This window comes from Rhizopus delemar, genomic scaffold, assembly GCF_000149305.1.
Source record: "Rhizopus delemar RA 99-880 supercont3.20 genomic scaffold, whole genome shotgun sequence".
NCBI classification, from domain to species: domain Eukaryota; kingdom Fungi; phylum Mucoromycota; class Mucoromycetes; order Mucorales; family Rhizopodaceae; genus Rhizopus; species Rhizopus delemar.
Genome location: NW_027137846.1, coordinates 197,961 through 213,503, shown reverse-complemented (window position 1 = coordinate 213,503; position 15,543 = coordinate 197,961). Strand labels below are relative to the sequence as shown.

The window sequence follows — 15,543 nt, the reverse complement described above, 5'->3', positions numbered from 1 at the left end:
CGTGTTTTGGGAACAGTGACCACTGCCGGTGTACATTTCCTTGACTATGCCATACTACGTTTCAAATGAATATGGAAAGCAGCCTCGTCAAGAAAGCCACAGTTTCTCGTGAAATCCATGTCTGTTTTTTCCCATTTATGAACCCAATCCAAGCACTCTTGAATCTTTTCTTCGCTATTCCGGTCTATGGGTTGAAGCCGAGCTTTTTTGAGAGACAAATTGCAATGTTGTTTTACAAAATCGAACAAGGTAGTTTTGGATACTTTTAATTCTGAAAATATTTGCTTTAACTTCTTCATTACTTCGTCTAGGACGGCGGAAGGATTGTTATCAATGCACTCAAGGATAGCGTTTTTGTGGTCCTCATGGAGAATACGAGGACGACCAGTCTTTCTCCGTTTCTCAAAGATGCTGTCAGGATCCGTCCCGTGCTGTTTAGCTCATTTCTGTGCTGTACGAACGTGAACCCCAAGTTGTTTTGCAGCAGTGGCCGCACTCAGACACTTCTCAAACAACAATTTAAAGAACCTCACTTTGTCCTGATCACAGTAGCGTGTATAATTTCGCTTCACTGATGCTTCCCTCATAATAACATCATTACAAGGTTTTACCGCTTCTTTTTCCACCTGCATTGTCTCTACCTCTTTCTCACTCTTTAGAGCCAATTGAACTAAGTATTGTGTATGAGAGCTCAACGTTTCGTGACGAAACTGCTCCTCATCAACAATATAATCCATTGGTTCAGGTCGACCATATTCGTCGACAACAGAGTCTTTCCCATTTTCAAACATGAATTGAATGTTCATAATCAGTGATTTCTTGTGCAATTGTGAAAAAGAAACAAAACCAAGACGAGCATTTGGTGCGCTCTTATATATCCAAAGATGTCAAGACTTGTCCTACAAAATATTCTAGGCAGCAGGACATCTGATTTGTCAGCCAGGACGAATTTACATTTCATACAACACGAATTTTGCTCTCCCGTCAGGCGAATTGATTTTCCATCAGGGCGAATTTATTTTTCGTGCAATCCGAATTTTGTTCTCGTTATTGGGCGAATTTACTTTCCGGAAAGAGTGTATATAAAAGATATTGTTTTAATTAGCAGGTTAAATTGTATGCTAAAAAAGAATTGTGCGGTAGAAATTGTCGGTATATGTGTATTATATAAAAACTATTAACTGTCATGTTGTATAGCCAAGCTCTGAAATGTTTAAAAAACTTATCAATGGGCTTCAAAGTTAACAACAAAGCGCCAAGAATGCTGGGACGAGCATCACCTTCAGCAACAGTAATGTTTTTAAACAAACATTTAAATCCGCTACCATTATGAATAGCTAATAAAATATGTAGGAAATGATTCGAGGCTTGCTGTTATCATGAACAGCGTTACCAGCTAGTCGAAGAATTTCGGCAGCGTTTTGTTCAAGGACAGAAGCAAAATGAACAGGAACACCTGCACCAACACGTTGAATATAGGCTTATAGTAACAAACTTGATCTTGATTGGCACTGAAATACGATTGGTATAATTGAATTGACTTTTACATGTAGTACAATACGATTAAAAAAATTATTTTAAGACTGCAGTAAGCTCATGAGGACTTATCAACATTGTTTCATCCGAGAGGGATCAAAAAGAAGAGTAAAAGAAGCAAAAAACCCTTCTAGACATAGTAATAAAATTGTATATTCGGTGATTAATGGGTATTCAACCATTTGTTTGTAATTTTTCTTTTGAAGTTGATATTGTCGATAATTACAACTGTTTCTTATTCGATTAAGCTTTTTACTATAAACTGAACAAGACTGGTGATCATGGGTACCGTATTATGTATTAATCAATGACAAGAAATAGCAATATCTATCAGTCATCAAGAATGAATTATGATAATTGTGTATTTGCGGAATGATAATGATATGTTACTAGCTGTAGCCGATCAACATCATTAACTCCGACGTCGATTATCATAGCAACTAATGTGTAAGGTTGCATAAACTTTAGTTGCTAGGGCACACAATAAAAATCACGTGCATAGTTTTTTTCTTTTCTTGTAAAAAGTTTCATATTTAGACGTTACATGCCTTTTCTATATTTTTAATGTAGCTTAAAGTATTTGCCTTAGTTGCTTGATGCAATTAGCTAACCTTAATGCTTAAGCACATTTCAGTTTGCAGATGAGTTGCGTCTGAACAAATAGCAAGCAAGTTTAATTTTAAAAAAGGGGGAAATGAGCAAAATTAAAGTCAAAGAGTCAAACCATGGCCTCTATTCTATCAATCTGTATTAATAATAGAGTAGCAGTAGGTATTGATGATGACCGACAAGCTTTTCTAAAATTGTACACTCCAAGTCTATATATATATATATATTAACTAATGAAATTCAACAAATAAGGTCTTTAATGCACCAAAGCGATACAATTTATATGTTTCAACTATATGGCATTCCGTGAAAGCATAAAACAAAAACACAAAAACAATTGTTTTTAGTAGAAAGTTGATGGTTGTTAATTTCAAATGAGGCAAATGTAACTAAATCGACATTCATACAAAAAAAAACAGGACATTACAAATAAAAAAAGCATTACATTGAGAATGCTTTAGCTGATGCGGCAGTAGGTGGGTATTGAATGTTGTATTAGACCACGTTTGTTGAAGCATATGATAAGGAATACGATTAAATCGAATCTTAGCCTGACATCAACCAATTGTCGACTTTCTTCTTTTTTCTATCTCATCTCATTCCGAAAGCGTAGAATGCTTGGTGGGGTTTACATACAAAACCAATCTACTTTGTCTTTGAGATAAAGCTTCTGCACAGTAACCACTTTTAGACTGTTCAACAATGGTTTCTACAAATCAATAATAAGCATGCCATTATGTTCTAGTAAGGTCAAGTAAATGACGAGATTTTTTTTTCCCTCTGTACCCTCTTTCCTAGTTTTTTTGTGCTGTTAGAAAGCATATAAACCCTCAATTGAAAGATAAACTATTTAAGTTCAATTCTAAAGCTAAACATGTTTTTTGTATGGTCTTCTTCCCTTCAAGATACATAAAATTTGTTTGAGTTTGAGTAGCTATGTTTTTATTATTATACATAATAAAAATTTAAGCAATGAGTTCGACAACACCACCGGCAGCCTTGATCTTCTTTTCAGCAAGGGCGGATACAAAACGAGTACGGACAATGACAGGTTGAGAAATGGTACCCTTGGCCAAGACCTTGGCATAACCCTAAATATATACATAGAAATTTAGAATTTTCGTTCATTGTCAAAGCATGAACTTACGTTTTGGAGAGCATCAATGACAGGAACCTTTTCAGTGTTCTTGTATTGTTCACGAGCACCTTCACCGGCAAGAGTCCAGATCTTGTCAAGGTTGACAACAGGACGCCAGTAAGGGTTCTTCTTCAAGTGGAAGTGACGCATACCGACCTTACCAAAGTAACCAGGATGGTACTTATCCATGTTGATACGGTGATGGTGTTGACCACCAGCAAGACCACGACCACCAGGGTGCTTTCTGTGCTTACCTGTTCAAGTTGTCGATTAGCTTCCTCATCTCAATCCTTTTTCCTCACTTACCAATACGACCGTGACCGGCGGAAACGTGTCCACGCTTCTTTCTGTTGTGGTGAAGTCTAGTAGGCTATTTGCATTGTGAGATGGATGGATGGATGGATGGCACAATGTTGATTTTTTACCATGGCTTAAAATGCTTTACTGAATAGAGAAGGGGAAAAACGATTCAGGGTTTAGTTGTACACATATAATCTGACAGTGCAGGAGTGGAGTGTCTACTTTTGTGCGTGAGTTACTCCGAGGGGGGATGAAAGACGAATGAGAAAGAATTTCCGGACCGGACATTTATGTTTATAATAAAAATACACATGAAACACTTTATTTCAATTTTTATAATTTAGCACGCTTTTGAAGGGCTCCACCATCAACTGTGATAATAGCACCCACTGTATATTGGCCTGCACGTGAAGAGAGATAGATACATGTACCAGCAATATCTTCTGGTGCACCCACACGGCCTACAGGGATACCAGCAATAATCATATCCCCAAAGTTTTCAAGTGTGGCTGACATCATTTTAGAAGGGAAGGAACCAGGAGCAATAGCATTCACCAGGATATGTTCACTACCTAATTGACCTGCCAAATGACGAGTTAATTGGTGAAGAGCTGCTTTGGAAGATGAATATGCATAAGTTTCAAGGGCTGGTGGCTATTTTAATAGCGATATTAGAGCTGAGAAGAATAATATATTATAATAATTTACCGAGATACCATTGATGGAACCGATATTAATCACACGAGAAGGAGAGTCCGCGGTAGCATTAGCTCTTAAAAGAGGAAGACAGCTAGAGTAATAACGTCATTATATATGTGTTCTTCTACTTTTGTTTCTGTCCTTACGCTTGAGTTAATGTAAAAATACGATTGACATTAAGATTCATTACTTTTTGGAAAGCAGCATCAGGATATTCATCAAGAGGTGCACCCCAAGTAGCACCGGCATTATTGACAAGCACGTCCAAATCTATTAAAAAATAGGCAGGTAGTTTAATATTATATTCAGATTTGTAATCGGCGAAACTTACGGTCCTCACGCTTGCTTATTTCAGCAACGAGCCTTTTGACATCCTCCAACTTTTGCAAATCGGCTGGTAAAGCAATACATTTTCCGGGCCCCAAAGCATTCAATTTGGCAGCTACCTAAAGAGATCCTTAACATTCACTTATCCTTTCTCTTTTTCAATGCATACCTCATCACACGCCTTTGATGAACGACTGCTAATATAAACTTTAGCACCGCCTTGAACAAACCCCTATGATATATAATTAATTCAGTTATTGTAAAACAAGTAAGAAACAAACATACGGTGGCAATCATTTCACCAATACCACGAGATCCACCAGTGACAAGAACAACCTTGTCTTTTACACTAAAAAGAGACTGAATATCCATAGTAATTAATATAAAAGAAAAAAAAAAGAAAATTAAAAGAGTCCTTTGTATTTATTTGAATTCAGCTTACTAACATTTTTTTCCACCAATCTGCATAAGAGTATTTACAACAAATAAAAAAAATAAACATATTTTTTTGAAATAAAGCTAATAAAGACATGTTTGATAAGTGGTTTTATCAGTTTACAAGATTTTATCTTGAAAACATTGAAAATAACAGTAAATAGGATCATTTTTATTAAACTAATCTAACTTTGGAAGTCTTCTAGAAGGAATGGCGTACTTTCTTTGCAACTCAAAATACATTTGTTTCTTATACTGAGAATTAAAGGCAAATAAGCTATACTTTTAATCTTTCTCTTTTTAAAGAAAAAACAAACGTCTTTTTTTATTTTATTTATTTTTTGCTTTCTATGTCTGATAAAGATAAATCATTTGGTGATATTCTTACTTTAGATACTCTAGAAATCGCTATTATTTTTAACCTGTTAGAAATATATGTCTGTGGCGAGAATGCTGTTTGGTCTCATCATAAGGCTATCCCTTCCTTGCTGGCTGTGGCCCATTCATGTTTAGAACTCTGAGGCTTGTCAGATCTCTCTTGAGATTGTCTTTATCCGTTTTCGATACTATAATTTCTATATATAAGAAATCTATCATGATCGATTAGGAGAATGAACAAAAAGGAGTCAAGATAAGCATTAGTAGAAGTTCTAGTTGAAATCATGTTTTATTTTTTTTTACAGTGAATTCAATATTCTACTTAACATTTTCATATAAATTCATTGTCTTGTACCTAATTTTTTGATATTCTGGTCAGTTGAAGCTTTGGTACCTTATGTACATACTGCACGGCTTCAGCCATTATATTAGTCAATTCACCCCAGGTTGTACAATTTTGTCAAGGAAATCAAAAAAGAAACCGGCATCTCACCTGCTTGCTAGTCTATCCGGTTTGAATAGTAACCATTTTCTTGAGTATCACTATTGGTTACATTGACTTTTATCTGACCGCTTAATAGATGTTAATTGGAATATTCTACCTTTGACTAGTACTGATGATTGTCTTCTACTGCCTTCAGTTGGTCGATTGATTTTGAGACCTTGATGATGAAATATGTATGTCAAAGGAAGGAAGCAAATAGTGTAATAGAAAAGATCAGAAGCGACATATATAGTGTACTCACATTAAATGGCAGGATGACTATCTTTTGATTTGCAAATAAGGACATCTCCACAAATTTGACGCATTTGATGTTTTATTGACTCAAAATAATTTTCACTTTCATCAGATTTTACATTGCAGTCTTCCAAAAAAAATTTTGTCTTTCTATCTTAATGAAAACGAAGAGATTATTAACAAGAAGTTGTACAATATGTTTGATAATGCATAACAAATCAAAGCTTGTGTTTATATATAAAAAAATACTTAAAAATGAAGAACGAGATATTATCTCTGTGAAGCTGATTATGATCCTAATCATGAAATTAAAAAGAGGTTTAAAGAAAAGCGTTTATAATTAAACTAATCGTTGATAAAAATTGAAAAACTGCCCATGTTGGCAAACAACAAAAGATAAAACTATGAAAAAGACTATTCTTCTCTTATCAAATTCATCAGAAAGAGCTTCTGTAAATAACATTAAAGCATTGCTGTATGATATCATACATACCACGTTTTTTATGCTTGACATGCAACATCTCTATAATAAGAACAAGAAGGAGGGGAAAGATCCTATTGAATTTCCAACCAAGATGTAAAAGATATAAACAAGCTTTACTAAAAACACACTTGTATGCCAATACTAAATTATTAACATGTATAATTATTGAAGTATTTCTTTTTTGAAAGCGTCCATGTGATAGTGTTGTCTGTTTACAAGATAATTCAAATTTTTATTTGTTTCAAGCATTGCATATATTAAACAATATTCATTACCAAGTATCAATCTCTACAGTCAATTTACCTCACCAGAACCATTGATATATTCAAGTCAACTTATCGCTTTCTTGCTCCCACTTAAGGCACGTAATGTCCTAATCTTTTTATAGCAGATTGAACATTTGGTGTAACGCTGTTTCAATTATGCTTTTTTGAATAGAGTTTATCAATACTTTTCGCCAAGTTTAAGCGGAGAAAGCTAAACAATACAGGCACGTAATTATCCAGTGTGGGAAAAAAAATGAGGGGAAAAAGTTTTCCATTTTCTTCAAACGCAAACACACAGACTGACATGAGATTACCCAATCAGATAATTCACAGGTCCATTTCTACGACTCAACAACTTTTGTATAAAGATTATTACTTAACTAAAGGATTAGGTGGTAAATAAAAATAAATAAAGCCAAGTTGTTTTGATGTTCAATACGTATTAGATAGCCTATTAAGAATAAATTTGAATCGCCCAAGTAAATTGATTGGTATTTGTACTTCGAGAGGAACAAGATCATCCAATGAAGACTATTATAGTGCTGTCACAATAGAATTACAAAACAGTAAGCAAGTATTAGAGATGAATAAAGATGCCAACAGAGCTTATTTTGGTATTTTTGATGGGTAAAAACAAAAGATAAAAAAAAAAAAGGATTAACAAGAATGTTGATTAGACATGGAGGAACTGTTGTATCAGAATGGTAATTGAGACACTAATATGATTATTAAGAGAGAGAGAGAGTGAATAATGTTTAACACGGTTAGGCTAGCCAATAGATTACATGAACGGATTGAATCAGTTAAACTTGACGACTTTGCCAACGTATTATCTTTCTTGCGCTCTTATCGAGGTTATTTTCGTCGATTTCCTATTCCAGCCGTCTTTAAAGACTTGGTAGATAGCGAAGGAAGGCCTAGAGAAGGCGTCGATACGACCGACTTGACAATTGAACAACGGTTGACATTAGCCTTCTTAGAATCCGATACCCGGTGTCTAAAGCGACTTCGTGGTGGATTTGATGATTCTCATGAAGATAACGAAGGCTCTACAGGGAGTGTGGCTATTATTGAACCAAGAGACAAGAAAGCGTTTTGGGAAAGTGATGATTATGATATTGTTATTGGTCATGTAGGAGATACAAGGATATTATTGTGTGATGCGAATACAGGCGAAGTTGTCCCACTGACCACAGGAGACCATCACCCTGGTAACCCAGTAGAGATTGATCGATTGAGAAAGTATGCAGGATTTGTAACAACAGATTCATGGGGAGATGAACGTATTATGGGTTTATTGGCTACAAGTAGAGCATTTGGTGATGCAAAATTAAAAAAATATGGGGTATCTGCTGAGCCTGATATTGTAAGATATAAAGTGAGAAAACATAACCCAGCGGCATTCATGGTAAATAAAAATAGAAATATACTAAGTGAAATTAATATATTATTAGGTATTAATAACAGATGGAATTACATCAGTATTATCGGATCAAGAAGTGATTGATATAGTAAAGTCCTTTTTTTATATATATTTGTACTCATCTTTTCTTTAGGTCAAGCAAAACAATGAACCAAATAGATCAGCTCAGAAAGTGGTAGATACAGCAGACCATTTACACAGTGAAGATAATATAACAGCTATGGTTGTAAGATTAAAAGATTGGGGGAAAAGAATGCATGATTATACAAACGAACTACGATCTTATCGCTTAGAGAATGCAACAATGAGTAAAAGACAGACTTGGTGAATGTCAACAAAGAAATAAATCATTTCTATTGGCGATATATAAAAATTACTATTTTTTTTTTTTCTCTTTTTTCCTTTTTTTTTTTTTTCTCCTTTTTTTTTGTTTAATATAAATCACAAAGAGATGACTGAAACTTCTTTATACAAAGATGATCCTTTCTTTAGTGGTCAAAGCTTAGAAGATGAACTTCTTGGTAAAGGCTATTTAAACGAAGTTCCTTTGGGTTCTTCATTAGCAGCTGAACTGCAGTCTGCTACCAATGATGAAACAGCAGTATCAGCTACGATAGCAACAGAATCGAAGTTGGCTTCTATGGCTGTCGATAGACGTCCTTTGACTAATGATTTGACAAGTCCACTGATGTCACCTCTCCAGTGGTCTGCTTCCACAGGCCTCCGAAGCAGACGATCCTCTTTTTCTTCTTCATGGTCTTCTATTAATGACCCAGAAGATGATGACCCATTTGATGTGCTAAAGAAGCAACTAGAAGACTTGAATACAGCTGTTTGGGAAACCAAAACGGTTCATAAACGTTTATCCAAGACGCTATCTTTAGATGAAACACTTCAGGGTCACATGACTTTTGCTCCTCCCTTTGAGTATGTCATCCAATCCGTCATCAACTTGATTGATCGCAAGTCGCGCGATAGAGAAAGGCAGACAAGCTATCTGCGTAGTTTAGACGGTGCACTTCGAAAGGAGACAAGTTGGATGTCATCTGAAACTATTAAAGAGCTTGAGGGTGTCTTGGCTGGTGTGAAGGCAACATTGAACGATCCAACTTATTCTTATGAGAACCCGTTACCTTCATTAAGAACACTGACAATGGAAACAAGTACAGCAACTGATTCACTAGAAGAATTAAAAGAATTAATGTATGTCAACAAACGACAAGTACAAGAATTAAATAGTCGACTTCGATCAATCGCAAAGACAGTACATGAAGTCAGAAAAGATATGCGAAAAATTAATAAATTTATTGAAGAAAAAGATGATGAAGATCCAGTTATATTAGAAAGAGGTGAAGCATCACAAAGAGTAAAAGATATTTTATGGGGTTTGGATGATTTAGATTCTGAATCAAGCAAAAAACTTGAAAAGATGAAATCCTTTTGGGAAAATAATTAATGTATATCCTTTATCTATTGTGTATATCCTTTCCTATTCTATTTAATATAGTTACCCTCCACTCCTTTTTCTCTTTTATTTTGTGACCTGACAAAGAATATAGAATTTATTTTTTATAAAGGAGAAGATGTTGTATCAATAAATGCAGAAAAGGTATCAAGAGAATAATCAATTGTATTCCATACAACATGAAAAGATTGATTTTCAAATGGTAATAAGACAAGAGGTTGAGTGGAAGGTAAACTGGAGAGGGTATATAATCGTGTAGTTGAATCAGAAACTGCTCCTTTAAGTTTACTAAACGTGCGAAGATGATCTGCTACTTCTGCCCTTCGTGCCACGATATATCCTGTCACACGACGATCCAGTGGAACTGAGAATCCAAGTGCATTATGGATTGGTTGAAGTGCATGACAGATGTCAGATGCACTCGGTCTATTATCTGGATTGGGTTCCAGACAGGCAACATACAGCTTTTGATACCAGTCTGGTACACCAGGAACAGGTTCAATGCGATATACATGATCTTCAGCCGATTGACCCTTGCTGTCCAACAAGACATCCGGAGATGGAAAGATCACTTTACTCACCAATTGCCAGATAATGATTCCCAAGCTATAAATATCTGATTTTTCGGTATAGATCCCCTGTCGAACTTCGGGTGCCACATAAGGCAATCGACCATAAACAGCCTTTGTGAGTGTCGTGACAGAGGAAGATTCTTTTGCGGGTGTTGCAAATCTATAATCGACCAAGAAATAATCTGAATCTGTGCAAACAATATTTCTTGGATGGACATTACGATGGCACATGCCCACTTTATGTAAATCGGCCAAGTTTACTGCTAATCGTAAAAGGGTGCCTGTGATCGTTTTGAGATCGAGATCACCTAATGGAAGCTGCTCCATATGATCCTCTAGGTTGCCATCGTTACTGAATTTCATAACCATCATCAAATCTCCAGTGCTTTTGCATACTGTCAGCCCTTGAAACAGTAGAGGTAAAAATGCTTTTGATTGTATAGAGATCTATGTAAATTAGTCATCCGCTTATGAATCCTCAAATACTCACCTCATTTAATATTTTATCATCCACAATCTTCAGTGACATACGAACAGGTTGAACATCATAAGCAGGAGCCATGGTAACAGAATAAACAGCAGAAAATCCACCTGCTCCAATAAATTGCATATTTGAAAACCAAGACCAGGGAAACCACTGCATGTATTGATCAAGCCCTTCCATGAATATCTGACGGATCGCTTTGCGAGCTCGATGATGTGAGATGGAAGCAATCAGTTGCTCTTGACCACAAGTTTCTGCTAATGATTTAAATGATAGTTGCTGTCTCCAAACCAAGATCCAATCCTATTCAATCAAAAAATCAATAAAGTCCTTCTTTTACTTTTCCTAACCTGAGCATGATTAAATTGTATATTGTTTTCAATATAAGCAAGACAAGTATCCCTGATCAATTGAGCTATCGTATCATTTATTGACTGGTGTGTTACATATTGACTCTTTGATATTAAATTTTCTAATCCAAACGCGTGTGGATATGCTTTTATTAATTGGTTTGCTGTTATTCTTGTTTGATTTATTAATTCTTCATGAAGTTGTTGTGAATAAATGCGTTCTATTTCACTTTCATCAATCATCTTTTTTTATTTTTATTATTGTTTGATACACTTTAAAAAGAAATATGAATTATAAAAAAATAAAATAAAAAAGATAACACGGATAAGTCACGGTGTGTTGCACAAATACTGATGATTGGTCCATTCTCGGGAAAAACATTAAACTTTTTATTTAAGGCTTCAGATCATTCCTATAACTAACAATTATTATTTACCGAATAATCACAGTAAATGTACGATAATTCTAGGATATACCGCTCGAATAAGATAAAAAAGAAAAACAGAAGATACTAGAACTTCTTTAGGATCATGCGTAAAAAAAGAAATGAAAAGAACAAGAAGGGAACAAATTGAATGAACACCAGTGAGGGTTTTGAGATGATCAATTCAATAGTCTTTGGCCTAGAAGCAGGTCATTTGGAGGCAGTAGCTAATGGAGGGAGTATGATTGAATATAATTAGCAGTAATACTCCGTTGATTTGACCTTTGTTTTTGTTTGCTAAAGTTCATCAGAAAGTCACTGGATGGTGGCAAGCAATGATTCAATGTTTGTTTGTTTCATATGCATTAACGTCACTAAGGAATTCTTGAGAGAAAAAGAAAGAGTGAAGCCTTATATTATCTTTAACAAACCCCCAATAGGTTTTATGACTGACTTATTTCAATCCGTACATTTGCTTTAGATAAAACCAAATCAAACTTAATATCTTGAATGTTTCATTTGTATTAAGTATCATTTATTGAATCAACTGCTTAGAAGTAAGCAGATACGAATTTTAATACTAAAAATAATGTTTCCTAAACTTATAACCCCCCCTTTTTTTTTTTGAAGCGTAAACGAGATCAAGAGGCCATCTACTCGTTAGACCACATCTTATTTACAAAAATAATGCTTCTCACTCTTCATTTTATAACAGCCATAAATCAATAGGGTGTCTGTTTATATTATTTATTTGGAATTGATTATCATTTACAAAAAGAAAAGTAGCAAATATATATGTAATAAAGTAGTATTAAATAAGGCAATGTGCTTTGTGTTTGGAGACATTTAGAAATCGATACCGAGTTCAGAAGCTCTTTGTCTCATATAAGCATGCATTTTATATTGAAGGTTGTAAAGTGGCGAGTCTATCATCTTGCCATCATATATGTTTGCTTGTTCTATTAAATAGCTTTGTACACCCATAATGAGCTCAAGTAAAGGATCATTTTGATAATCATAACCTTCCTCATCCTCATTACCACATAGTTGATCTTGATAGTTTGCATCTGTAATAGCTTCAGTCATTTCATGATCAAAATTGGCATAATATTCTTTCTCTTCTTGGTTAATATATGTCATTAAATAATGCTCTTTATTAATAGATTTGAGATGAGGGTAAAAGTGGTGCTGATTGCTATCTTGAGTATTGTAACTGTAATCATTCTCGCTGAGCATTTCGATAGTATTCCTCGTGTTTTATATTATTCAATATGAAATAAAAATAAGAAAAGAAAAGTCTTGCTATGCTTGAAAAATATAGAATTTTTATTGTTTTTTATTACTTTTTTTATACTCTTATTTATGCAGGTGCCAAAAAAAAGTAGGAGGTGGTACAGAGTACACAATGTGATTAGACTTGTAGTTGGTGGGAAAATTAAATGAAATAGTAAGAAGAGGGATAGCTGTTAAAGAATATAATTTTTTTTGTCATTGCATTCATATTTACCATCTTTTTTCCATTTTCTCGTTTTTTTTTTTTTTTTTTTTTTTTTTTTTTTTTTTTTTTTTTTTTTTTTTTTTTTTTTTTTTTTTTCGAGAAAAAAAAGAAAAAAAGAAGCAATAGTTGTACTAGACTCGAATGAAATTAAGAAGGAGTGAAAAAGAAATCCGGGGCAACACTTGCTATCCCTTGCTTTTCTTTTACATCATCACCTCCTTTAGAACATGTATCTTTTTTTTATTGCATAAGTCGAGCATATTTTTTAAAAATGATTCATTCCATTTTGTACATCACATTACTCTTACAAAATGGAAAAATAGTTGATAAATATACAAATAATGCTTACAAGGAGATTAGTGTATGTAAAGAGTAAGAAATAAATTTTTAAAAAAAAATTCTGTTGAAATAAGGGCCAACTTTAAATTGAGCTTTATGATATTCCATGCTTTTTATGCAAACTGTAAATCAAGTAAAGCAAAATGTAAACTCAATCGATGCTTTTTGATTATGTGTACAAGTCATACAAATATGTAAAGTGTGGGCCTGGTTATAATCATTTACTCAGTATTCAGAAACCATCCTTTTCTCTAGTGATTTATTCTGCAATAGTATGCAGCATTTTTGGTTTCTCATCTTTTTACAGTCAACCGTAATCACAGTTCTCTTTGGCAGAGTTATTTGTAGAAATCACTACACTGTAGCTCACTTTTAACAAACAAAAGATTAACAAAGGTATTAGTAAGCTTCGCTATGTTTTGTTTAGTATTACATAATGGATTCAATACATGCTAAACCTCACTATCGAGATGGCATGCTACAGAAACTCGCATCTTGTCAACTTACATCAACGTAGACTGCATAAGCCGCTTGTCATTTGACTCTTCTTACTTCACCATGGAAATTTATCCAATCGGCTTTCAAACCGTTGAAAGAACAATGTAGATGTAACTTGACCATATGCATTACAGCTTTTAATATAACTCCTTTTTTTTTAGGAACTGATCAAGGTACAAAATCGAAATTTTACACATTTTATGTTGACAATAATTTTATATAAAATATTAACAAAAAGGGGTTAAGGGGAGCTGAATCAAGCAAAGATAATAGAAAAAGAGAGTTGCACAATAAGCTCTTTAAGTTGTATAAAAATAAAAGAAAAAGAAAGATGATACGTTATAAAAAACAGCTGGTACTAATATAATCGACCGTGTATATTTTCTTACATCAATCTGCTTTCTTTTTTCTTTAAAAGAATTCGGCTTTACTTGGTGGCTCAGGATAATCTTCCAAATTTCGAAGCTTTGCATGAATATTCGTTCGACGTAGTCGTGTCGCATACGAACTAATTGCTGCAGCAAAATAAAACTTGTAAAAAGATTAATAAATTTAGATATAAAGTTGCTTTCTCTACAACTTACCTGAAATAAGTTGATAACGACAATCAAACAGCAGAGAATAATCATGAGGTTCCTATAGTGTACCGAGCAAGAATCGATTGTTTCATCTGCGTTTAGGGTAGCACATCTGCTAATGATATCAGTTCGTTGAACTGCAAGTACGACAATAACAGCTATTGAAATAACGAGCGCAATCAGAGACGAGGTCCAGTAAGCAAGTTTGAATGCAGAAATCATTTTGCGATGTTGCTGTGTATACCGAGCTATTAGCTTAATAGATTAAAAAGACTTGATCTAGCTTACCGTGATGCTTCCGATAATACCAAATAGAGCGCAAAAAGCAAATATGACAGTAACAGCGATCGAAGCATAATGTACACCTCTCATAGCAGGTGTAATATATATGCCCCCAACTTCATCTATTTATTATCAAATTATGAATTAGCAATAATAATCTCTACATGTTGCTTATTGTTCAAGATCATACCAAATTTAGGGATCATTAAACACAACCCAACGGTTACAGCAACATAGAAAGCCTAAATAACGCAAAGATTAGTTCTTGTATTTCAAGAAATCCGAACCTGAACATTACTGCTGACAATAAGGCAATAATCAAGACACCAGCCCTATGAATGTATTTAGTATCATTGTGGTTTTGTCATAATATATCTTCATACTTTACCGAACAGGAACACAACAACAACATTTGTAATTACCCATTTTATAAAGTTTATGGAAACAAAAAAGAATCGCTTCAAACAAAAACCGAGCAAAATAAAGAAAAAAGGCTGGCGCTTATATCTTTTTTTTGGGCTCTTGTGCAAAGCCTCATATGATGCTGTATTGTTTCTGCTTTTCAACACTTATTTTTCATTAAGCCCATGTGTTACCATAGATTTGATAATTATAGCTCTTTTGAAACTTTTCATGTTGATAGTCGTCGGGCTTAAACACGCAAGACTCGTAACATATGCTCAAATTAGGCTTTAAAGTAGGTTAGGACAATGTACTC

The 15,543-nt window shown here is 34.2% G+C and overlaps 7 protein-coding genes across 7 annotated transcripts; 1 reads left to right on the top strand and 6 right to left on the bottom strand.

Annotated features, from left to right (window-relative positions):
* Nucleotides 1-44: 44 nt before the first annotated feature.
* On the bottom strand, nucleotides 45-791 carry RO3G_16442 (uncharacterized protein; the record flags this gene model as incomplete). The annotated part of the gene is made up of 2 exons (XM_067671026.1): nucleotides 45-431; nucleotides 612-791. 2 exons carry the CDS (start codon nucleotides 789-791, stop codon nucleotides 45-47), a joined length of 567 nt encoding a protein of 188 aa, XP_067527127.1.
* A 2,319-nt stretch (nucleotides 792-3,110) lies between these two features.
* On the bottom strand, nucleotides 3,111-3,472 carry RO3G_16441 (60S ribosomal protein uL15; the record flags this gene model as incomplete). The annotated part of the gene is made up of 2 exons (XM_067671025.1): nucleotides 3,111-3,236; nucleotides 3,293-3,472. 2 exons carry the CDS (start codon nucleotides 3,470-3,472, stop codon nucleotides 3,111-3,113), a joined length of 306 nt encoding a protein of 101 aa, XP_067527126.1.
* A 444-nt stretch (nucleotides 3,473-3,916) lies between these two features.
* RO3G_16440 (uncharacterized protein) lies at nucleotides 3,917-5,057 on the bottom strand (the record flags this gene model as incomplete). Its single annotated transcript, XM_067671024.1, has 7 exons — nucleotides 3,917-4,237; nucleotides 4,292-4,373; nucleotides 4,429-4,552; nucleotides 4,614-4,728; nucleotides 4,779-4,841; nucleotides 4,895-4,969; nucleotides 5,052-5,057. The coding sequence occupies 7 exons, from the start codon at nucleotides 5,055-5,057 to the stop codon at nucleotides 3,917-3,919; spliced, it is 786 nt and encodes a 261-aa protein (XP_067527125.1).
* A 2,437-nt stretch (nucleotides 5,058-7,494) lies between these two features.
* On the top strand, nucleotides 7,495-9,384 carry RO3G_16439 (uncharacterized protein; the record flags this gene model as incomplete). The annotated part of the gene is made up of 6 exons (XM_067671023.1): nucleotides 7,495-7,538; nucleotides 7,680-8,277; nucleotides 8,366-8,422; nucleotides 8,468-8,642; nucleotides 8,811-9,261; nucleotides 9,345-9,384. The coding sequence occupies 6 exons, from the start codon at nucleotides 7,495-7,497 to the stop codon at nucleotides 9,382-9,384; spliced, it is 1,365 nt and encodes a 454-aa protein (XP_067527124.1).
* A 519-nt stretch (nucleotides 9,385-9,903) lies between these two features.
* RO3G_16438 (uncharacterized protein) lies at nucleotides 9,904-11,448 on the bottom strand (the record flags this gene model as incomplete). Its single annotated transcript, XM_067671022.1, has 3 exons — nucleotides 9,904-10,818; nucleotides 10,862-11,158; nucleotides 11,302-11,448. The coding sequence occupies 3 exons, from the start codon at nucleotides 11,446-11,448 to the stop codon at nucleotides 9,904-9,906; spliced, it is 1,359 nt and encodes a 452-aa protein (XP_067527123.1).
* Nucleotides 11,449-12,476: 1,028 nt separating this feature from the next.
* On the bottom strand, nucleotides 12,477-12,716 carry RO3G_16437 (uncharacterized protein; the record flags this gene model as incomplete). The annotated part of the gene is made up of 1 exon (XM_067671021.1): nucleotides 12,477-12,716. One exon carries the CDS (start codon nucleotides 12,714-12,716, stop codon nucleotides 12,477-12,479), a length of 240 nt encoding a protein of 79 aa, XP_067527122.1.
* Nucleotides 12,717-14,376: 1,660 nt separating this feature from the next.
* RO3G_16436 (uncharacterized protein) lies at nucleotides 14,377-15,251 on the bottom strand (the record flags this gene model as incomplete). Its single annotated transcript, XM_067671020.1, has 6 exons — nucleotides 14,377-14,496; nucleotides 14,550-14,777; nucleotides 14,832-14,947; nucleotides 15,016-15,067; nucleotides 15,124-15,157; nucleotides 15,214-15,251. 6 exons carry the CDS (start codon nucleotides 15,249-15,251, stop codon nucleotides 14,377-14,379), a joined length of 588 nt encoding a protein of 195 aa, XP_067527121.1.
* Nucleotides 15,252-15,543: the final 292 nt, after the last annotated feature.